The sequence below is a fragment of the Parambassis ranga genome, chromosome 12, assembly GCF_900634625.1.
Source record: "Parambassis ranga chromosome 12, fParRan2.1, whole genome shotgun sequence".
Taxonomy (NCBI): domain Eukaryota; kingdom Metazoa; phylum Chordata; class Actinopteri; family Ambassidae; genus Parambassis; species Parambassis ranga.
Window position 1 is genome coordinate 1,021,942 of NC_041032.1, and position 25,075 is coordinate 1,047,016.

The 25,075-nt window shown below is 39.5% G+C and overlaps 1 protein-coding gene across 3 annotated transcripts in view; it reads right to left on the reverse strand.

Moving 5' to 3' along the window:
* Positions 1–25,075, reverse strand: part of LOC114443683 (ciliary neurotrophic factor receptor subunit alpha-like) — a 117,930-nt gene that overhangs the window by 57,978 nt on the left and 34,877 nt on the right. For all 3 annotated transcript variants that reach the window (XM_028417930.1, XM_028417929.1, XM_028417931.1), the window contains exon 2: positions 23,346–23,579. In XM_028417930.1, coding sequence (XP_028273731.1) covers positions 23,346–23,579 — 234 coding nt within the window. The remainder of the gene's footprint in view (positions 1–23,345; positions 23,580–25,075) is intronic.

Consider the following 25,075-nt stretch of genomic DNA (forward strand, 5'->3'; position numbering starts at 1 on the left):
GGAGAAATCCTTCACAGCAGAGATACCAATTTCTTCACTGACAATACAGCCGCAACCACATCTCGCCTTTTAAATAAGGAACTGGCTTTTTTTCTGAATCGGGGAGAAAACACGTGGAAGCAGCTTTTTTTATTGATCGGTCTGCATAAATAGTAAGACCTCTGCTGAATGGAATGTATGATTTGCACATTTTTTTCAGGGTTGTGCAGAGACGCAGAGAAAGATATGAAGCAGACATACAAAAGTGTCAAAGTTTTTTTTTTTTTTTTATGCTTAGCTAAAGTGCCCGTTGCATTACCTCATCACCACATGGCTAAAAAAACATGGATATGGGTCCATGAAACAGATGGAATATTCAATTACAGGCTGAATCAGAGGTAAAGTAGAGAGGGACATGAGAGTGATGTGCCTGTCACAGGGAATAGAGGAGAGGGTGATGCTCCACTGCTGCATCATGGGAAACCGCATGAAAAGTCAATAAATGCAGGGTTTTTACAAACAGCTGCATCTGAATTTAAGGTCTGTTATTGTTCAAGCTTCATTAGGACATGTGATTTTTATTTATTTATTTAGTTTTTGTGACAGGCAGTATTTATCTAAGAGAACGTTCCACAGCTGTGTGTAGTTAAAACATCGTCACTATTCATGCTTCGCATTGACAAGTTTTGAAGATTTTAAAAGGAGAATTGACATGAATAAAAACATCTGCTAATCCGGTCTGAGCTTGTGGGCTGGTGTAGTGGACTGATGTGCTTATGTTGACAGGAAAATGTTTATTATTGAAATTAAAGGAGAGTGCAGCCAAGATTACGGGTTTTTTGTTAAATACGCATTCTCTCTCCTATAATAATCATTATAGGAAAGAACATAATTAATTTAGGAGACAACTTGTGTCTTCTGTGTGAACCCACATGTTCACTAGTTTTCTTAGTGTATAAGTATATCTTTATGCAGTGGCACCAAACCAGATGGAACAGTAATTACACCTCTGCCTGGCTGCAGTTGTGCAGACAAACCAGGGAGCTGCTGGGAAAATATTTTGTGTATGGACAGATGAAACCAGCGTAGAATAATTTGGCTTTAATGAAAAGCCCATCACACCAGATTCCAGTATATGAACCAATCCCATCTGTTAAACATGGTGGTGGTAGTATCATGGTTTGGGCCTTGGGCCTTGGGTTTTCTGACAAGGAGGCATTGGACATCGTCTGTGAGCTCAACACAAAGTGGCTCATGCACCAAGAAAACAGATACCTTTAGTTGTTAGGCACAAGGGGTCACAGAAAATCAGCTGATGTTACAAGTGTGTGTGTGTGTGTGTAACACCAGCAGGTGTATACTGTGTGTGTGTGTACTTTATTGAGGATTCAGCATTTAGCATGTAGGTAAGACTTGACAAACTTATGGATCAATGATGTTTCTTAGGGATATGTTTATTAAATGATAAAACATGAGGGTAGACAGGTACCTCCACACCTGAAAATATCTTAGTATTGTGTTTTATTTGAGCCATGTAAATATGTTCTGCGTGATCCCAGAGGTGGAAAAAAATAATCATTAAGACAAAGTGGAATGAAGGTAACGAGTGAACTGTAAATATGAGGCTTAACAGGATGTGCAGTAAGTAGTATTGTTGCCTTAAACCTTTCAAATCCTCTTATCAGACACACACAGAGGACAAAGCCGCTCTTTATGATGTACCGTACAAGCAACACAGTACCAGGTAGAAAAAAAAAAACAAGCTATAATACACTATCATCAAGTGGAGTCTAGTGTGTGTTTTCATCTTGCTCTTAAGATATTTTACTGTGTTTGTATCCAGCTCATTTTTCTGTATGGTCAAATGTCTCTTTAAGAGACTCCAGGGTTATGATGTGGTCTAGAAAAAAACAAACAGAAAAAAAGCAATAAAGCAAACAAATTGGCCAGTGTAGCGAAACAGACACATCTCACTTCTTATATTAGGTATAAATAACTGTCATTATGTACAAATATCTGTCTAATAAAACACAACTCGGTTCATTACGTCTTCTATATTTGCCTTTCTGGTAAGGAATTGTAACTGACAGAGAAAGAATAAGATGTAAGGGAAATCATTTTAAATAAACTATTTTCACTCACCATTAAACACTAAGCTGCCAGATTTCCTTTGCTGTGTTTCTGTTCTGCCATAGAACAGAAACAAGTTCATAATTCAGCCGGCGTAAATGTATTTGAGGCCATGTTATTTCAGGAATTCAAAGGATATGTTTTCTGCTTTGCTCATTATTTGGAGATGATGACGGTAAACAAAGTACTGTGGCGCCATTTCAAGGTGTCTGAACTTTAATTACATTTTTAATAAACTCTTCGGCATGCATGCATACTGTGTGTGTGTGAGGTTGTTTTTTTTCTTTGCGCAAATTATCCAGTAGGAAAAGTATTTTATGTGGGTTTGTGTGCTTCTCTGCTTTCACTAACGGGTAATTTGTGGACACACAGGCACAGCAGCACAGATACAGTATGCACAAACACACAACCACACACACACACACACACATATACAGTACATGGATGGCCAGATGCTACATGGGCCGTATCTGGTGAACTCTGAGACACGTTGATATTGAAGCTTCTAATGGGCATCATTAATCACATGATACTAAATCACTTTAGAGAGAGAGAGGGGGAGGAAAGTGGGGGAGGAAATAAAACAGGAAATAGGATAGAAGACACAAGTAAGAGAGAGCCAAATGAATGGAAGAAGACAAACCATGTAAAAGATTAGAGGATCAATAACTGATTATGAGCAGACTAATGTTACATCCCACAAACACATCACGGCTTCATGTCCTTTCTTTTTTATTCTTTTCCCAATGCTCTGCTGTGGCACAACACAACAAGAATATGCGAAAACCCAGTACCACAAAATAGAATCAGGAAGTCAATTTTGCTTTAAAATAACACTATATATTAGGGTAGTTTCCAAGAATATATATTGAAGTTATGGGCTAATGCAATATTTTTAATAATATAGTTGGGGTAGAACTGTTTAGAATACAGCATACAGTAGCTGCAGTATTTTCATGTTATGTTCTTATGATTCTACGTACTTTTTTAACTCTAGTTAATATTGTCCCACTCTATCAGCATTGGCATGTTGCTCCAAAGATGTCCAAAATGAGGCTTACATTTCCAGTCAGAATGTTCAAATTCTGTGTTTGAATTAGAGATTCACAATATAAACTTAAACCAACATGTTGTTAAACTGTTAAATGTATTTTGACTGAGTACTGATATGCCACCTAATTTCTACCCAATTGCAGAGAACATCAAGACTTTCAGGCAGTCTTTTAAATCTTACAATACTCCATACATGTTTTCTGCCTCACTTTATCTGCAATTTGTTCCTTCTGTTGGTTTTGCTGTGTCGCCCACAATAGCTGTTACATCACAGTAGCATCTTATTAAAACTGCTCAGCGTGGTTTGCAGCGCATTTGACCTTTTTATTAACTCTAGTGAAGTTGCTCTTTGGAACAGCAGCATCGTTAGTCCTGCTTTCAGTTACGCTAGTCGCTGTTTTACACCAGCGGTCCCCAACCTTTTTTGCACCACGGACCGGTATCATGTAAAACAATACTTTCACGGACCGGCACAGAAAACAAAGTGCATAAAGAGACAACTTACTCTTATGCTTAATTAGTGGGAGCCTTTGAGCTTTCTCAGCAATGAGGCGGTCCCATCTAGGGATAATGGGAGACATGACACCCGAAGTGTGTTTCTTATGTCCAGTCCACTCCGTAATTTTGTTTTGGCCGTCATTAATTGCTTCAGTCGTTCTTGTTTATGTTTTCTTCCATGGCTTGTCTTTTAATGCAGGGTGCTCGGTCTCGCAGTTTTGAAGGCTTCGTTGCCTCATTTGCGAGTCTGTCGCCACATATCACTCAGAGCGGACTTGGTGTGTGAGAATCACCTGTTGCAATAAATCCGTATTTTAAATAGGACTCCTGATATAGTCTTTTAAATGCGGGTTTCTTTTTCTTTGAAGGGGTAGGCTCCTCTTCTTCTGTCTCCTCGTTAGGCCTTTTCCCCTTTCCGAAGAAGCTCTCCAAAGACGTTTGTTTTTTATTTATTTTTGCTGCTTGTGGGCTTAATTTTGGGGCCGTATCCCGTGACCGAGACAAGCGTCTGGGCAGGTGCTTAAAGGCACAGGCGGATGAATCTGATCGATTTATAAATGAAACAGCTTTCAGACTCAGATAATGAATAATATATTTTTTGCTCAGTCTTTCTGTGCGGCCCGGTACCAAATGACCCACGGACCGGTACCGGTCCCCGGCCCAGTGGTTGGGGACCACTGTTTTACACGACTTAAGGAGTTCCCAGTAACATCACGAACCATATGACATTGTAGGCGTCTATAACAGAGGAGGAGGGCAGTTGGTGGTGTGTGGCGAGACCAAAGGTAGCACCCATATCATTAGCTGCGCAGACGTTCGAACACATCCCGTTTCTAAACAGTCAACAGCGCTGAGGAAAAACACTTCAGCCTTGAACGTGACCCAAAAACCCAAAAAAGCACACATCAGCAAGACTGCCATCAGAATGAGTAGCTTCACTGTGTGTCGTTGTGTGCATGTGTGTGTCTGCGAGCACATCACATAACCGCTGTGTGAAGGCTAAATGACTGGTTTTGACACTGCCAGGGGGAAATTCCCCAGTCAGATTATATACAGATCAATTTTCATGTGGGTTTAGGGGTAGTCAGACATTGCTATGCGTTTATTGCATGCACATAAGTATGCATATGACCACATGTACAACAGGGATGCGCACAACCACACACATTTAAATGGATTATGTTAACCATGTCAATTTTTCATGTGTGTGTGTCACTGAAACCCATAATAAAAAAAAAGATTCAATAACTTCAGTCTATATGGCCATCACAAACACACCCTTACTGAGGACATTTATGTTTGGTTGGTACACAAGAGATACTGTATAACAATGTTGGGATTAATCCTTTGAGATAGCTGTCAGCTGCTTTAAATTTCACATTAGCATTTCATGCATTTATCAGGGTGATTTACAATGTGTGTAACATAGAGGTCAAGTACGAAAATGTTTTTCCTTCTAAGACGAAAGCAAGGTCAGGTGCAGAGAGGGATGGATGGTAAAGGGGGAGAAGAACGTGAAGTGTGTCTTCAAGAGCCGCATTTTCAATTAATGAGCGAAGACAGGGAGCGACTGTCAAAATGACTAGACCAGGAGTGCTGTTACCCCACTGGAGAGCAGAAGCTGATAAGGTGGAGGAATGATGGCGTCGCTACAGGGAACAGACACAAGTGCACACAGGCTGCACAGCATGGCTGCACAGCGTGGCTCTGATGTATTACGCTGGTGGAAGCTGGATGCTCATCTAGGTTTTCTAATATGATGCAACAGACCCTGGACTTTGTTGTTAGCATGGCAAGATATGGGAATGCCAAAGGTAGAGGAGGATGTTATCACTCAAACATTCATGTTTAGAGTGTAGTGATGCAGAGGTTAGCACTTATTGCTCATAACAAGAAGGTTGCATGTGAACCAGGGCGGGCCCTGGCCAGGGTTCGCATGTTCTCCCCTGTGTGGCTTTTGTCCGACATGTCCGGGGTGTACCCCGCCTTTTGCCCATTGATAGCTGGGACAGGCTCATTGGATTTATTTTTAGAAAGTTCAATGGATTCCACTGACAGATCTTTAACAGTTGAAGAGTACAGAAATATCAGCTGCAGCTTTCAAGGTCGGTGGAAACAGGAGCATCGCCTTATGACAGCAGGTGATGCAAAATGGAAGTTCTCCTGGGTCATACCATCTTACATCTCAGATCTATGAAAGCTGCTCTATGGAGGCTAAGTCATTCTAAAAGATTCATGCAACACAACTTGAAAGAGTTTAATTAAGCATTTATCAGATTTCAGTATCTGCCTGGTGCAGATAGTGAGACAATATTTTTTTCATTCTTTTTCTTGTTGTCTAAAATGCCTAATTTACCATCTTGTTCTACATTCATGGTACTATCTAAACACAACCACACTAAAATACCTACTGAGTGGATCAACATCTGCACAGGAAGCTCTACCTTGGCTTAAAGTACTGTTAAAGAGAACAATTGCTGTGTTTTAACAAAGTCTTAACAGCCATTAAAACAACGATCAAGTGAATGATGACATCCCCGCATCACATTACCCTCCCACTGACACCAGTATATAATCAAATAAATTATGTCCCACTTAACCATAAAACCATTAATCCCAGTTTAATGATCTAGCTTTATTCTATTTCAATACCCTGTAATTCCTCTCAGCACAAAGGACAGAAGAGTAGGTAATGTTCTAATGAAGTGTGATTCTTATGCATTTCAGAAGCTGCACGCATTTCCCTTGACATTGCTACTATGAATTGTAGAACAGACAAGTGTCCAGCTTCCTATATCCAAAAGATGTCTAGAGATATGAAAAATTGTTGTCTTGTTGATCCTGAAATAAATAATTCATTTTTTTTTGCTCTAAACTGCAATGGATACCAAATGTCTCCTCCCATGAAATGTGCCTGGAAACAAGTTAGACCGCTGAGATTGAATTCCGTAATGACACAAGCAGCCGGATCTAATAAGCTCCTCTAATATCTTTTCTAAAAGGGTATTTGATGCCAGAGGTGTTTGATGTTAGCCCATCATTAACCTGGAGGTCACAGAGATCAAGGCAGGAAGGACAAAGCAGGAATTGCCTGCACATAGCAGAGTGTAATTTTACATGGTCAACACTGATGAAAGAGAACGTAGCTTTCATGATTTCTATCGTACAAATATGATCACTTAAAATCAATTATGAGAGTATTTGGATACAGATATTTTTTTGAACATAATTGATGTGTATGTGCTACAGTTTGTGACATGCAGGAACCATTCAAACACGAGTATTGTCTGAGTTGTAATCTAAACAGAAGGATTACATTTCAAAGACAAAATATGCCTTTTCATTGAGTTCCAAATAAGAGACACACCCAGCTGTAATTAGCGTTGACATCGTATCTGTTAGAGAGTTGTAATGACACACTGATGCATGTCAGAGTGTGTACACGCTGACATCCGCTGGATTAGCTCATCATGCCTAAAACAACCTTTACAAGCTCATGCACCATACCTACTGTGTGTGTGTATATATGTGTGTGCAGAGTGAGAGAGTGTCTGTCTCTCCGGGAGTGTTATGTATCTAATTGCTGTATGCTTTAATAATTTACATTCCCTACTCTCTGATGCCCATCATTAAGAAATGAAGGAATCATCCCCCCCCGTCGTGTGTGTGGGTGTACATATGTTTCTGTCTCTGTGTGTGTGTTTGTGTACCCAAATGTCCTTGAGGAAGGGACTGGGAGTGTGTGCATATTAATGGAAAAGTTTACATTTGTGTACATACACTTGTATGTGTGTATGTCTGAGCTTATCGCTGCATGCACACGTAAATGTCTGTGTATGTATGCATGACCCTGGAGTATGTGTGTGTTCTATTAACCTCTTTTGACCATTTACGGTAAGTGTACATTATTCATTGTGGCCTGCCATGATCATTATCAACAAAGAGCAAAGATGGACAGGAGGAAATGAAAGGATGGAGGATAAACTGAAGCATGTTGCACCCTGTTAGATTAATAGCACAACACTTCACCTTTTGTCATCAACTCCTCCTTGGTCTTACTGCATTTGGATATCTAAATTCTTGCTATCCAACCGCATGAACACGTTCTCTTTCACGCTTTTAAAAAAATTGCATATGTGGCATTTTTGAAATATTTATGAGCTTGACAAACAGGCACTATTAATATAATCTGGAGTGCCACACATGGTCCTATGTGTATAAAGGCAGACTTCCAGCCATAGAATACCAGAAATATTATAAATATGGGCCTCAGGGCTGAGAAACAGACTCAAAAACAAGTCTCATTTCAGATTCATATTGATGTCCTAAACTGCTCAGACTGCTAAGAATGCTAAGAGTTTCATCTAGGCAGTCAATGACAGCCATAATTAATATGCCTGTTTGTGTGCTACCACTTGTTTAAGCATATATTAATCTGTTCATTGTCCTCACCAAGAAGTAACTTTTTGGGTTGAGAAAGGACACTAATGAAACAAAAACTGCAATTTCTTGATTGGCCACTTGAGGCAGGCACAAAAAGTGAGCTAATCCCTAAAGACCCTCCTTTCCACTTATATAATTATTTTCATGCTAAAAACCCAGCAACCTTGCTCACCTCGGTTTGCAGCTGCGCTTCCAACACATGTTTAGAACAGCTGACTTGTTTTCACTCACCAACCATCAAAACCTATGGGAAGGTTTGTCCTTCACTCTTTGTCATGACAGTCAACTGCAGCATACAGTATAATGATCCCATGGATCTAATATTATCTCAGCCTTTGGGTGTTTTGAAAATCACTTTCACACCATATAACCTGCTGCTTCAGTAATTCCACACAAGCTATTTTTTTGCCTATTTCTTTGTTTTCATTTCGTTGTTATTTCAGTCACTTGTAGCCTTGAATCACGCTGTGGTAATGAGTTGCACGCCCAGTACAACATTGCAATGTTATCACTAATTCTGTCTTCATTTCCCAAAAGCATTTTCACTCTGTCCACTATCTCCTTTTTTCATTGTAAGTCAGTGCTATAAAATACCATTGGGAGAATCTGCCTAAAGCAAAAGTGAATTAGGTTAATTATTTCTTAATGAGCTTTAGAAAGATAATACAACAGGACTGCAGAGGGAAGGCAGTGTTTTTTTTTTCAATTGAATGCATTAGATTGAAAAAAAAATACAGCGTAATACAGCACAAGGAAAGGAGAGACCATTTCTGTATGAGCAAATCTATTTAGATGTTTATTAAGAGAGCAATACCAATCCAATTTGGACTTCAAATCTAATGCTGTAATATCCATGTTGCAGTTTGTACATGACCACAGTGAATTTGTGTGATAACACAGAGTAAAACAGCCGCTGCCATTATGACACTGGTCATCAAAGGACCAACAACATGCTGAATAAGAGCACATTTTATATTAAATTCCATTAGAGTGGACATGGACAAGAAATCTAAGCAAGCAAATTATTATTTGGAAAACATTATTTTGGAAACAACACAAATTAAAATCTGATGAGATTGTATTTTTTGAATTGTTTGTTTTGTTTTTTAGAAGTAGCTTGCTCAAATTGTCACTTACCGCACAAAATTGACAGCAAAGACACTTAGGACTATATGAGAAAGACGGACAGCCTTGGAGGGGGTGACAAGGGAAAGAAGAAACAAAGGGAGAGACAACAGACCGAGAGCAGAAGGAGGAGGCTGAAAGAGAAATGAGAAAGCAGCAGACTGGGCGTTGAGATGCAGGCACCAGACTGTAGTATTGCTTTGATGATTTCATCTTTCGCTATGATTAGCACATGATAACTTTCCTCTCCAGAGGTGCTGAAAGAAATCTGAAATCATTTCTTTTCTCTTTAGAGTTTTATGATACAGCTAATCTGGCTTTCTCACACACACATGAAATCTGTACCCCTGTGCATGATTATCATTCTCTGTCTGTGGATTTCCAAGTTAGCTTCTTTGTTTGTGTTTGTTTTTTTGTCATTTATAAACAATCCAATGGCATAGATTTGACCTAAGATTCCATCAGCTGTCTTGCATGTGTTTTGGCGCTGCCAACCAACGTAGCTACACACATGACAGCAGGGAAAGACAAAGCCAATCACATGGCCATGTGTGTTTCGTTAGGACCAGAGCCCTTGATATAACCCAATCAGAATCAGAATATCAATGGCTTTGGGTAAGACCAACGACAGGACGATATCTATTAGTGGGACGGGGAAAAGAACAGAATTTAACCCTTCCTGCACCCAATGAGAGTCTGTTTTTTTTTTGAGGGGATCAAATATTGGTGGGGACAATTTAGTAATTGCTGGACATTGGTGGGGACGCGTCACCTCCATACATGCTAAAACTACGCCCTTGAAACAATCATTTTAAATTCTTCTTTAGATTCTTGTGAATAATAAAATGGTGGTAAAAGTAAAAAAGTAAAGTAAGTATGGAGATTCAGTGTGGAGTGCAGTGTAAGGAGCTGACAGCATGTTGCCTTTCAGTGATGATTAAGGATAGTGGATTGGTTGAAAAATGGTTGAATTGGAAAAGACATACAGTGTCTTTATTTGTACTTTGGCTTTGGGTAAAAAAAAATAAATACACGTCATATTAATGAAACATGTCAGAACACTTAAGATTTTTTAGAATATAATACAAGACATGCATTTATTTTAGTGGTATTTTAGTGTTATTTCATATTTAAGACCATCAGTAGCTTAACTCTCTAAAATGATTATCTCACTCTATGAATGCAGCCAATTCACGGCTACCTGTATGATTTTCAAATGAAACGATGAGATAATTAAAGTTTGCGGCTGCTGGAGGGTTGAATCAGTCAAAGCCACAGAGCCGTCACCTCACAGTGGGGCGGCATTTGATCGGATTCTGTTGGATTTGGCCTCCGGAACACATGAAATACATGGAAGCCCAGCTCAGCGCTGGAAGTCAGAGAAACAACAAGATACATTTTTTAGAATAAAAGAAATGATGGAATAAAAGAGGCTCTGTAACATACTACATGCACACTAGATAATGACACCTTTTCTTTGCATCTAAGTTGTCCACGTGTGTGTGCATGCTGACAGTTTTGAGCAAATGCTGCACAAATAACTGACCTTCCACTGGTCAAACACACACACACACAGCACCAATACAGCCCACATTCTTGTCCAGCCAAGACCAACATCTCTGTGTTTTTCCACAATAAGAGCGGCTCATTGGACACAGTAGTTGTGTTTGTGTGAGACTCCTTTTATCCGCCCACCGCAACATGTGTGCGTCCGTATATGTGCGTGAGGACGCGTGGGGTTGTGTGTGTGTGCCTGGATATCCAGAAGGTGGTGTTTGTTTATCCTAAACACAGAGCAGAGTTTCTTCTTCCCATGCTCGTTTCTGTAAAGCTCATAGCTTCATAGCGTCTTTTTTATGAAATATTTCTATATACAGATATCACAACAGTTAGCTATAAAGTAAGCAATTATTTCAACCATACTGTTGTGTTGTGTGAGTATATCCATCCGTTGGGACCCATCCCATTTAGCCACAGTCCAGGCTCACAGCTGTGTGGTCTCCAGAGAGAGGACCAGCAAGCTGGTGTAATTGAGACATCTCTAAGAGGACAGCAGAACTGGAGCTATGCTCTACTACTTGCTTTCTATTTCCCTTATTTATCAGAGATATAAGTATGTCACTGTTGTTCTGCTCTTTTTGTGAGCACTTATTGCTGTCTTTAAAGGTAATAAAGAATTCAAAATAACTCTCCAGCTCACAAATTTAGTGCTCATACTTTCAATGATTGTCATGGTTCTTTTCTAAGTAGTCTTTTACTACAGCCACCACTTAAATGACCTAAATACTTCAACCAATGAAGCTGCCTTCCTAAGTCATTGGAGTTCTTTAAAGGCTGTAAAACATTGATTGGGTTAAAGGAGGAAGTCAACAAAGTTTTTACAATATTTAGTCTTTGTTTGATGCTATAGATATATATAAAGAGAATGGTATGCAGCACAGATCCCCCAGCTATAGGCAGACTGTAAGTCATCCACTCACTAAAGGGTTGGCTATTTGATTCATTTACAACACATGAGGACTGCTGAATGTCCATGTTTCAGTTTGCGAATGACCAGAGTGAATTTGTGTGATAGACAGACTTTATTTGTCACCATGGGTACATTCAAAATACTCCTCCTCCTCCTACTACTACTTATAATAATCATCTTACATCCACATGCACTACCTTCTATTTACTAGTACTACTACTGGGTTTACTGCACAATCCCCCAGACTGCGCAAAGTGTACGTCATGTGTTGTACGGCACAAACTGGTACAAAACCAGTAAAACTTGCCCACTTTAAAGGCTCTACAGTCTATATTTTAGAGTTTAACACATACAGTAAATGATAAGCTCCACAAGATTTGTTGCACAGCTGGTTTTAGGTATTACATTATATTCGGTGTGCTCACTTTGTGAGATTCCTCAATCCCAACATTAGCATTAACATTCATTCTGTGTATTTTCACATGCAATTGCAATTTTTGCTAACACTTTCAGCACTCAACTATCTTATTCTACAAATACACCATGACTTAATAAGACCATTGTTACAAACGCAATATTACCTCAAATATGGAATCACATATATGCGAGTCATCCTTCTATGGAAGATGATAAAGGGTCTGCCTGTAGCTATATTATCATCACCAAGTCAGTAAGTGAGTGAGAAACAACTGCTTCAGAAATGCAGATTAGTTTGCTGCATCACATAGAAATGGCCCGAACAGGCTAAATGGGGGGAGTCACTTTTATCCTGAGGCATGGAATTATGTTAGAGTCCAGTCCATTACACACGTACATATAAGCATATATACAAAAAAAGGAAAATACAGAAATGCAAATACATGCAATAATAAAGAGTGAGATTCTGTATGTGTATGTGTTCGATGATGAATACATTCATTTTCTATGCAGTCTCACTTGTTTTCTCTTATTTTCCTCTTTATCCACACGTACACTCACTTTGTGGAACACACACACACACACACAAACCTGAGGTTCATTAAGCTTCCTGTATCTGTGCAGACTTGCAGATGTGAGTCACGCCGAGCTTACCAATTTGCTTATTTCTCTATTTTAGAGCTTCAATTGAAAGCAGAGGATAGAGGAACAATTCACAATGACTTGAGTAAAAACGCAAAAACATTTAGTGTATACCAACAAGATGGAAAGATCGTGCAATTTGTCATGTCTGTTTTGCATTAGTTATTTATGTTTTATGTATATATATATATATATATATATACAGCCTAACTACTCTTAACTAACCTCACTACTATTATTATTTTGTACTATAATTTTAGTAAGATATTATTTATGTATCATTAATGTTTTCACCTTGAGTCTACAGCTCGATTCATTGATTGAATGCACTCTATATTACATGAAAAATTGCTTATTTATACACAGTTCCGTACACACATTTATGGAGTATACAAAGGGCAAAACAAGTTACTCCCCTGCCTTCTCAGGTATGTATACTGTATGTACAGAACTATATGAATAATATTCATATAGAGAATATAGGCTTTAATAAAAATATGGCAAAGATAGAAAAAAAGCAGCTGAGAAAGAGGTTATATATATATATATATATATATATATATATTAGCTATGGGCATATGAAGACATTACTCGTTTGAGTTTGCTCTGGCTACGTTACGACATATGTGACTGTACTTGAAGGCAAGTTAAAACCTTTGTAAAACCGAGCAGTTTCTGTTTCTGTGCTTTGACAGCAAGCTTTTTGTGTTTTTTTTTTGGGATGCATTAAACTGAATGGATGTGACATGTTTGGGTGTAAGGGTCAGCAGGAGTGGACCGTTTTACCTCTCAAAACATTTGACATTTGAATCTCTTTGCAGCCACACAAACACACACACACAGACATACACTCCCTACACGTATACGCACACCCACAAGTGCACCGAGAAATGGCCGATGAGCATGTTTTCATGGATATCTGACCATTTCTCAGTTGCTTGACGTCAATGGAGCAAACTGCTCAACCTCACTGCTGGACGCCGAGCCAGAGGGAATAGTTTCTGGTCAAAGTGCCTCACACACACACACAGAGGATCGTAAAAAAAGGGCAGAGACAGCCTAGAATTTTCTATTTCACTGGACACTGATCAAGAGAGAACAGGCCTTTGCCTTTGTAGCTCACAGACAAAACACAAAGTGACAGCCAGTGACAAATTCATATGAGACAAACAAAAACAGTGACACCTACATACCAACCCACAGATACACACACACATTCATAAACATGCACAGAGAAGGGACATTTTTTGTTTTACTGTAGGAAAGCGGAACAAACAGAGAAGACAAGATAATAACACAGTGCATCAGTTGGTTTATTCCGCTACATCTGGATGGGTAATTAAAGACAAAAAAGGGAGAGAGACCCAAGCAGAGAGCGAGAAAAAGCACACAATAGCTTCTACAGTTGCCCGCTTCAATTTAGAAGTAATTTCTTTGATCAAAATGCACATTTTTAATCTAAATGCATGTACCACATGGCTATTTAAAATATGTAATTACACTGAGTAGTAATAATCAATAATGGTAATAGGAAGAAAGGGACCAAACACAGCAGGAGTAGGGATGGAGGAGAATAAGAGGGTAATGGGTTAAAGGGTTAATGAAGGAAGGAAAAACAGATACAGAAACGGATAACACAAATAATAATAAGAAGTCTGCACACATAAAAAATGGTACAGAAGTTATGGAAGCAAACAAATAAATAAAACACAAGGTTTAAGACAGTGCTAGCAACACGGTGCCAATTACCAAACACACTTCATGGTTTAGTCTTCATGCAGAGCACGCGAGTGGAACCGAGCTGGGACATCGAAAATTTAATTGGAGCATGGAGCAGCATTTTGGAAGATTCAAAGTGATGCTCTATTTGGTTTTAACTTCACCAAACAATAAACCATACACTTATTACTATGATGCAGGGCCCATTCCCAGACAGGCCTCACAAGGCTGCACCAGAGCCAAGGACATACTTTACTCTACATTTCCTGGTGGAGAATCAACAATTCTTATGCAAACATGCATAATGCAGTCTCACAACTTGTTATTTTGAGCACACTAGCATGGAGCGGACCACAGATAACCTGGGTGGTATTCTCCCAACATGAGTAAGTGCAGCACCTATTTTACATTTTCTCATCAGATCAGCGTGCACACTTTGTCTTTTTTGCTAAATCCTCACAAAGATCCAAAGAGCCTGCTTTCTCCCTGCACTATTTCCTGTGTTAGGCTCCTGGTCCTTAAACTAAGCTGCCCTGTCTGTAGCTTGTCTCCACTTCATCTCCTTCCCAGGAAGACTGTTTGTTGACCTAGCCAAGACGAATGCTGGCCTCTGTTATTAAATTCAACTTCATAAAACTTCATTTAAATACATGTTTAGCTGTCCTGTGGAGATGCTTAGTAACATAGTAACATGCAGTGATCTCACAATGTGAGACTTTCACTAAAAGCTTATTCATGCCAAACATGAAAAAGATGACAAGGAAAGTAATGGGTGAGATGGGATAGACTAGGGGGTTGCATGAGAGGATTAGTGCAAGAGAAAGAGAGAAAAGAAAGAACAGGTTTAGGGCAGAATATTAAGATATGAGAAGAAAAAATGGATAAGGGTGATGGATGAGAGAGCAGGATAAACACAAAACATTGCTCTGTGCTGAACCATGAAGCCTTTAAGGCACTTTTTTCCCTTTACCTTTGTGTTACTTGTACACAGAGTATGGATGTGGATTTAATTACTGACTGTCCTTAAAGCTGCTAATGACTTTTGCCACGGTCTCACTTAAAAACAGCAGAATCGAGAGATTCAGGAGACTCCTCCTGATACACAATGGGGGCCAAAGCTTACAATCTTTTTATATATATTTTTTATTTGTTTGAGTTTCCCCTCATGGCTTCCCATTGACTTCTTAAACCAGACCCATTTTCCCATTTGTTATGGTTGTCTGCTACAATAAAGTGATGGGAGTTTCTGTTGTCTTGCAAGTAGAGCAAAAAAAAAAAAAAAAGGAAGAAATTTGCGCTACAGAGCGGAACAAAGGAGAGCAAACCTTTATGGAGAGAAAGAGAGAGAGAAGGAGAAGCAAGGAGAGAATGGTGAGGATGAATGTTTTATACTCGCTGTAATAATAAGGATATACACATAAACACACACTCAAGGTCTCATGATGAGAAAAAGGAAGGAACAGAAAAATAGATAGCATTTCTCTAAAAAATAGGTTGAAGAGGTTGAACTTATTGATTCCTTCAGAAAAATCTCATTTTCGTCTGAAGAAGTCAAAGGTTAGCTGCAGTCCAGTTCCTTTGCAGGAGCAAACAGTCATGACCTTGCTCAGGAACACTTGGTGGCACTGCAGACTTATATCAAACCATCACACGTCAATCATTATTTATAGGGCACTTTTTTTATTAAATGAAAGTGCGCTACAACACGCATGAGAGCACACACTCACTAAAACCAGGGATAAAAGCAGGTACCATGAAATAATCTTACTATTAAACCTGCAACATCAGCTAAAATGTTAAAAGTAATAAAGTATAAACAAAAACAGTTCAAGTAAATAGTAAAGATAAAGGTTATCAGAGGTGTATAACTCCACTGCATTCGCTGCCTCATTATATTCAATGAACATGAAAGTGAAACCAATTTTAACCATCCTCTCTCTCTCTAAGAGAACCAATATCAGAGGCTCCACTAAAGATTGCCATTAAAGTCTATGTAAATCCTCCAATGCAAGAAGTTTTCTATTCACTATGATTGACTAGTAGTAGGATAAGCTAGGGGAGTAATTAAAAAAAGAAGGCTGGAAAGCTCTAGCAGTGTCTTTACATGTGGGGCCAGACACTTCCTGGTTTAAACAGGAAGTCCCTGAGGATCTTTCTGAGTTCACCCTCCTCAATAGCGATATGTCTGCAAGGAGACAAGACAATTCCATTACCGAGCAATGTAGCACAGGTCCCCAGAGTGTGTGTGTGTGTGTAAGGGGGTAGTTACACCAAAACAAGCTGTCCAGGGAAAGGAAATAGACATCCATTCGTGTGTGTGTGTGTGTGTGTGTGTGTGTGTGTGTGTGTGTGTGTGTGTGGAAATAGGTTGCCTCAGGGTAAAAGATGCACATCAATCTAACAAGAGAACTCACTCCTCCTTCTACTCACAGAAGGCCACCGATCAGTGGGCGTGTGCAGTCTTTCGCTGGTCACACTGGGGGGATAAACACTGGATTTAACCAATCTATGAGGAATCTGACTCTAAATGTGAGTCTAATTAAACTACCCACTGCACTCAATTTTATTTAAGTTTTATGCTTGGGTTGCTAGGTTTACAAGTTATAATTAGGACTAAGAAAAACCTCCAGAGTGTAAACATGTGTCACTGTGACGCCCTCAAATGTCAATTATCCTATATTATGTTTATATCTTTCTGTTGGTACACTTGACTAATTTAAGTTGAGTATGCTATTATGCTATGCTAATATAGGTGGTGCAGGATGTCAAGTGGAACAAAATTGGAGTAAAGACAGAAATATGCAGTTGTGTTGCATTTTAAGTCCTACCCACATTTACGCACACAGAGCAGACAAATGGCCCCACAACACTAACGGACTTACCATTTGTAGCATTAAAAAAGAAAAAAAAAAGAAGTCTACAACCCAATTGTGTTTACATAATGCCACTGCTGCGATCAGCGAGAGCGGCTCAGACTGGATTTGTTTACAACAGTGGGTCAGTGCCAAACCTAAAACCTCCTTTTGTGTGATGATTTATGCTATAAATTCATTACAACTGTACACAGACGCATTCTTGCTTACAATGTAAATGTTGTTCTTTGTTGCAGAATTGAAATCTTGTGGTTACCATAATGTGAGCACCCAGATTATCCCATAATTTATCTGTCAAGTTTTTTTGGGGGGAAGAGGAAAAATTGTGTGTGGTGTCGGCGGACAGGCTGGGTGACTGGCTGGCGCACTGACCGCCTGAGTAGCTGACTAATGGGCTCTACGGATGGCTGAGTGATCAGTGACAGGGCTTTCTGATGTACACAGCTCAGTGTTTGGAGGGCCATTTGCAATTTCACCGCTCTACATCAAATCATTGCATTTTGGAAGTGATGGCTACTGTGAAAAGATTGTCAGCTTCTTATTTTATGTAGGCCTTAATCTGGAATGCTAATCGTTCTCACTTAAGATTCATGAAATAATCTACCTTCAAAGAAGAAAAAAAATTAAGTCTGAAGAGCAGGGGTAAAGGGGCATGGCACATCTCATTTTTCAAATTGGTTGCGTCTGCGTGTCAATCCCTTAAATGTACATGACACGGCCATCATTCACAGCTTAGGTATAACCAATGCACTTAGTGGAATAGTGGATGAGGTTTTTTTGTTTTTTATCTCACCTGAATGTTCATCAAACAGCAGCGTAAAAGAAAACGTCTCTGATTCGAAGCAGCTTTTTCATCCTACACCTCCATGTTCCCAGACCTCCACATTCATTTGCAAGAAAAATGCCTAGTGCATCATGAGTATTGACGTTTTTCACCTGTCTGCTCTATAGGCATTTATAAAGGACAAGCCTATCTGTTCAACTGTAACTGACAACAAAAGTGTACGTCTTGAAAGGTTTTATTTAGATTATTTTACAATAAACTGGTGATTCTACAACTTAAATAAAGCCATTGTTTTAATATATACTATACTACTATGCCAAAGCATCTCTTTAAGTGATCCACCTAGTGACCTAACATCTGCTTAGGAGAGATGTAAATTCTCACTTAAATCCAACTGCCTGATAGGTTGCTTTTTTCTATCTGACTGGCCTGCCACTCTTTGAGTATGTGCCCTGTACCTGACTGTGGTGGTGTGCCAGGTGAGGCCGTGATGGCTGGCTGGATATATGACCCCCGTGCAGTTGATGTTATGTTTGCTGGGAGGCTGGCCGGATGCCGCTATAAATTGTTTAGGTGACGACCACTGAAGGCAGCTACGGATACGAGGAGTGCAAGATGGCAGTAACTATTCCGTTGTGACAGGATGTTATATTTCAGTTTTATGACCTCTTGTTTATTAAATTATAACGAACCTTTACTGGACACATTCTTTTATTTTGTCATCAGACACTTTGTCACTTTTTATCTCTCTACCACTTGGTTTTTTTAAATGTTTTAATACTGAGATAGGCAAGTTTTTTTTTTAAACAGTGCGGACATTAACATCCTGGCGTGTGTGTAACAGTTCTCTATGTGAAGCAATCATAGCTGTGTATGTATCCAAAGTGACAGAAAGAGTGTAAACATCCTGCAGATACACACAATGGTGTGCATACTTTCACATGAAAATGCTGTGTCTCCTCGTGCTGACATTGTGTTGACACACATAAATTTGGTGTGAAGGTGGGGCGAGTAGTTGTAATAGACACACTCAGGGATGGGTTTGGGGTTCACATAGTATGACGTCCTCTGTTCTTAATGCAAACCAGTGTAAACACGCAGCTAACAGATGCAGCCACAAACGTCAAGCAAGGGTAGACGAATGGATGGCAAAAAAAGAGATGGAAAAATAAAAATATATATATATACATATACAGAGAGAGAGAGAGATGTTTGAGAGGAAGAGAGGGACAAAGAGTGAAGGAGAAAAACTGAAAAACATTCTTAGACAGATGGCTCGGTGCTATTCTCCTGATAACACTTCTATCAGTGTAAAACATAACAAGCCCCCGGTGTGAGCAATAACCACTGCATAAAATCAAACTATAATCATGACGGTAATCACTGCAAGTGTAGCCTGTCATGATGTCATTATCACTGTATCTGCACAACACTTTAAAGTTTGGTTGGTGACAGTTAACATAATGAAAAACACACACACACAAAAAGATGGCAGAAATGTGACGATAACAGGACAATAACTAAAAAAAAAGAATGAAAACAGGACAGTCAGAGGAGGCAGAGAGGCAAATCGGGTTGCAGAATTAAAGTTTCCCCAGTGTGTGTCTTTAACGTGTTGTAAAATCACCAACTGTTATCACGGCAATTATACTCAATGCCAGGCTAGGCCGCTAAGGTATTGTTCTTGCGGACTTCTCATTGACCCCTGATGAATGGTTACACAATAAAAGTCTGTTTCTCTCACACACATAGTGTTAGGCCACTGAAGTGTCGTTACGATGCCGAAAAGTACCACCGGTGAAATGAAACACACGCATGCAGTCTGTCCCACACACACACACACACACACACACCCTTGCCTGTTTATGCATTGCATCATTCAACCTGCTGACATGATCCACCATAACATAAAACTCTCATTAATTCAGTATTATTTCAGCATTCAGTAATTCATCATTGCCGATATGATTAACCAAACTGTCACACTCCTGCGTAGTCTCATTCATCAAACATTTGCATGCAAAGTGTTGCAATTGACATCAGTGCCGGACTGAAATCTTAATGTTTGGCGTGTCTTGGCTTTTTTTATTGGTTCTGCTGACAAGTGGAAGAAGCTGAAGGAGACATGTGTAAGCCATTTTTTTCTGAACCAGTTCTATCCCTTAAATTCAATGGTCTTGAATGGAATCATTTATTTGCATTTATGCTGTGTAATAGACCCATAGCCACACTTAGACTGAGGAAAAAGATCTACCTTTCTTTCTATTTGCCTTTTCTCTGATGTAAACCTGAGGTGTACTCAATGATACAACAGTGTCAAAAGAGAGACCAAAACTGATATGGGCTTTTTTTTCAGTGCCATGGGAGTGATGAATCAAGGTTTTTCTTTTCACACTGTATCAAAATTTGTCACTTTTGGCATTGTTCTGAAGTGGCTGGCCAAGATTGATGCCAAAAAGATATCCAATTTCACCTGCTAGCAGCTGCAACATGATTCCTGTGGAAATTTCATTTATAATGTTGTCTATTTTGTACACAATAGCTGTAGGAACAGAGCGGGAACAGAGGGGAGTGATCACACAGCAGAGATGATTTTATTTCCTACAAACAATATAATGATTTAACCTTAACTAAAGTTTGTCTTGTAACACATTAACACTTAGATATTGCAAAATCATGTTTTGTATTAATTATATTATCCAGGAGAAAACCCCTTAAATTAAGACCCTAATTTAAATTGTGCTATTTGAAAAGTTTGATTCTTTTAATTCCCCTCTTGAGTTAATACCATGCTTAACAAAGGTGTTTTCACTCCAATTATCCACTTGGGCTCTTGTCTTTTACAGGTCCATCCTATCTCAGTGCCATTATTATGCACAGAGCCAGTGTTTAAAACCTTCACCATCAGAATAATGGTTCTCAAAGGAGGCCGCTGCCAACTCACCAGCCTCTATGACACACTGATAAATTGACACTCTCTTGCACTATAGCTTTTGTATTATTATTAAAATTCAAAATGTCATTTTAACAACTGATCATTAGAACTTCAAGTTCCAAGTTTTACAATGGCATTTAAAATTCAGATAAAACTGCTCTTTGTAACTTAGTATTAAAAGTGTCATTTCTAATGACAAAAGGGTTCACCACGCACTTGTTATTGATGTCAATGGGAATCTTGGAAATTTGGTAGCTAGCTACAAGTCCATGATACAGCTACAATGGATGTGTACTTTTTTGGTGCATACTGCAAAAGGTGGGAATCATGACAAGTCCTCTAAAAAGTATGTAGGGGAGAGTGGGAGGGATTTGTGCCAGGAGTAACCATAGAAGAAATTGGTCATGTGACTACATGTTTGAACAGCCATCATCCTCCAAAGAAGAGTGACACATGGCATGAAAGATAAACTCACTTTAAAAATAACATTTTTTATGGTAAAGTTTAATCGATTGATGTGTCTTTACACATGTTTTAGTGCTATAGGCCACACAATGAGTCCATACAGTTAGCATGATGTTAGCTCTAAACTGCTGGATCATGCTAGTTTTTCGAAATTGTGATTTATGCAGTGCCTCTACAGGTGATGTACTCAAGAAACTACCCGCACCTCAAAAACTTACAGCCAGAATGAAGCAGACGTTCATATTCCCCTGCAACAAGTGGGATGTTTAATAGTAGGGCAGATCTAAACCACCTAGCCCTACATACCCACAGGGGATAATGTGGAGAAGTGAGAAGATGGGCATGCCTCATCAGTACTGTGTTATTAAATAGTTGTATTCACTTGTTAAGTGGCCTACAATAGGATGTTCAGAAATTGACCTGTCACATGTTACATACATTACATGTTACATTAAGTGACAAACAGTGTTTTATGTATGTCAACAGGAATCTATTACCAAAGTCTTTTGTCTATATCATATATTGTGTATTTAGGTTTTTTTGTGTTTAAACAAAAACTAGAAAGTATGACTTGTGCCCATAGTTTCATAGGGTGACAATATCTTAATAAACCTTAAATGAGTAATTTTGTATTCAATTTGTCTTGCTTGTATATAGCATTACAGTTCATGAGATTAAAATGTTTTGGTTTACCTCAATAACTATTGGCCCAATATACCCCAAAGTATTCTCCCCTAATGTTTACACGGTGTGATTTTGGGCTGTCGCAAATGAAAGACAAGCATCTTAGGAGAATCGTGGAGATATCATGGCTCTGAATCGGTGGTCTTACATCGCACTGTGAGACAGGTTCCATGACAGCCGTTGTCAGCGTCTTGCGACCAAAGAGAAACTGAGATAAAATTCTAGCGGTGTCAGAAATTTAGGATGACTGACTCACAGTGTGACAGCTGCTACGACCTGTACGACGTAACCTGTGATCACCTGCGACTCGTGAATGGTCATGGTACAATGTGCACGCTTCAAACTTGCCGATCGTACCAAAGTTTATTAGATTCACGTTGCATAGTGTGTCATGCAATGGTCTTATAAGAAAAATCGCACAGTGTAGAAAGGCCATTAGGCACACAGCTTACCCTGCCCGGGGGGCAAGTTGTGCCACGAGACGAGACATTTTTCCAAAAGCTATATTTCTGAAACAGTTCATTGCAGATCCAAAGCTATGGTTCCCAGGTATGCACCACATCCTGAAATATATGTGCATACTTAATTTAGAGGCATAACTGTCATGGCCTCACTTTAAAGTTGCTTGGAGTAAAAACTGGCACAACTCTTTCCACTCTCCCCTAACTCAAACAAAACCTTGGCACTAAACTGTCACAAACTTGTGTTGAAGCAACAATTAGGCATGAAAATCAGACAATATTAGTATGTGTGCGATTATCACAGGCAGCACTGACCAAGTGTAAACACTCATCAGCCATTACAGCATTATCTGTATATTCAGCAGTGCAATATTTTATAGCACCTTCACTACTTTCAAACTACTTTCAAGCTTCCCTTGCCCTCTGCCATAAAGGGACCAATAGTCTGCAGCACACAAAGTCCTTCTCATGTTTTTGTATTGTATGTCAGTGCTTGTGAATACATAATGTATTATTTATTGTCATATTTCTGCAGGAGTTATAATTGCATCATGGTTAAGCTGTGCTTTTTTCCTTTCTTTCTTCTGTCCTTTTTACCACTCCAACAACTCATTTCCCCCATTCAGGAAAGATTCATCACGTTTTATTTGAAATAATAGCCACTTACTGCCAATATGGAGCAGGATGGTGTCACGCCTCTCTCCGTGCGGGTTCTGAAAGCAGCTGTAGAGTCCGTTATGGCTCAGGTCCACCTGGGTCAGGATCAGTCTGGGCCCTTCTAGACGGTGCTGGGCCTTAACATCTGTCCCATTCACCTTCCATGACACCGACGCGTCATTGTCCAGGGAGCCGCACTGCATGGTGACATCACTGCCCATCCGTTCATACTGGTTCCTTGAAACTGAAGAAATAAAAAGAAAAAAAGGAGATTAAGTGCTGGTGATAGAAACATCTCATCTGTGTGGAGTAATTACTGTGAATGCCGGCTCCTGACAGTGAAAATGAAAACATATATAATTCAATTATGTATGCATATGCAAACAGAGAAGTGATTATTGTGTGTGGGGTTGTTTCATTTTAGTTAGAGAGTGGAGCACATAGAAATGCATGTGACTGAAGATGTCAGCTAAAGATAACATCTTAAACCACTACTTAGCTGCAAATGTCTTATGAGATACTAAGCCCCCTTATATAGGCTGTAAGACCTCCAATGATGAACTGAACACCTCCTTCCTCTTGCACTCGTATAAACACTGCTACATGTCACTTATGTAATGTCTGTCTGTCTCCTAGTTTCTCAGCTGTCCATTCATCTACTCATCTCATATTCATTCTCAGCCTACTCACCTGTGATGTAAATGACTATCATTACTCAAACAGTTTTCTGCCTGATTCTGATCAGTGCTCTGCTTATCCCTGTAAAAGTAACACTATGAACACACTGCATACCTACCTAAACTGTTCTATAATTAATAGTTTGAATGCTGAGGTCACATCAGACACCATGCAATCATATTTGCAGCATAGCCTAACCTCCATATATCCTGCATGCATACTTCGTCCTGATGCGTACAAATGGAGGGGTATTGCATTTTCTATATAAAGCATAAAGAGTCTTCTCTGTTCTGACTGCTGTGTTTACTAGAGTGTGTTGCCCCTTTATCCTTGTATCAGCTACTGCTGGCACCAGCTATGCCTTGTCAGAAAAGTTGTAGGGACTGTGACCTCCAGGGTTAAGGGATAAATGTGAGCCTTTAATGGAAGCTCTGGTTGGGACACAAGGGTTAGCAGTCTTGCTCTGTTGATAAGTCCCAAGGGATCTGTCATGACCACAAGGAGTGAAGACCTCAGATTAACACTGAGGATCAACAGCACAACAAGAAACTACAATAAAATATTGATCCCCATCTCAGGAAAAGCCCTCGTCTATGAACAATAGAGAAGGGGGGGGGGGGGGGGGGTCTACGCCATTGGTTTGGGATCAAATGCTGTTGAGATCCTTGTCTTGCTCTGATGTCTCTCTCTCTCTCTCTCTTTCTCTCTCCTTTGTGTGTCTGCCCCCTCCCTATTTTGTTTCTCACCACAATACCTCTTATTTTGCAGTTTTTCACTTGAGCTAGCTTCCCTCTCTCTGTCGACTCAGACATACCTAACGCAGCTGATACAGATGTCAACCTAGTCTTTCATGTATATTTCATGTCCCATAACAGAGCCATCTATATTTAATGGGACAAGATCTCTGTCCCCATTAACATTAACCTGACACTGTTTGTTCCTCTCCGTCTTCGGCTCTGTTCTCTCCCCCTTCAACAACTCTCTCTCCTCATTTTCTACCATTTATACCTTCTCTTTTTTCTGTTCCACTCATCATTTTTTCCACTTCTGTCCATTCCAGTT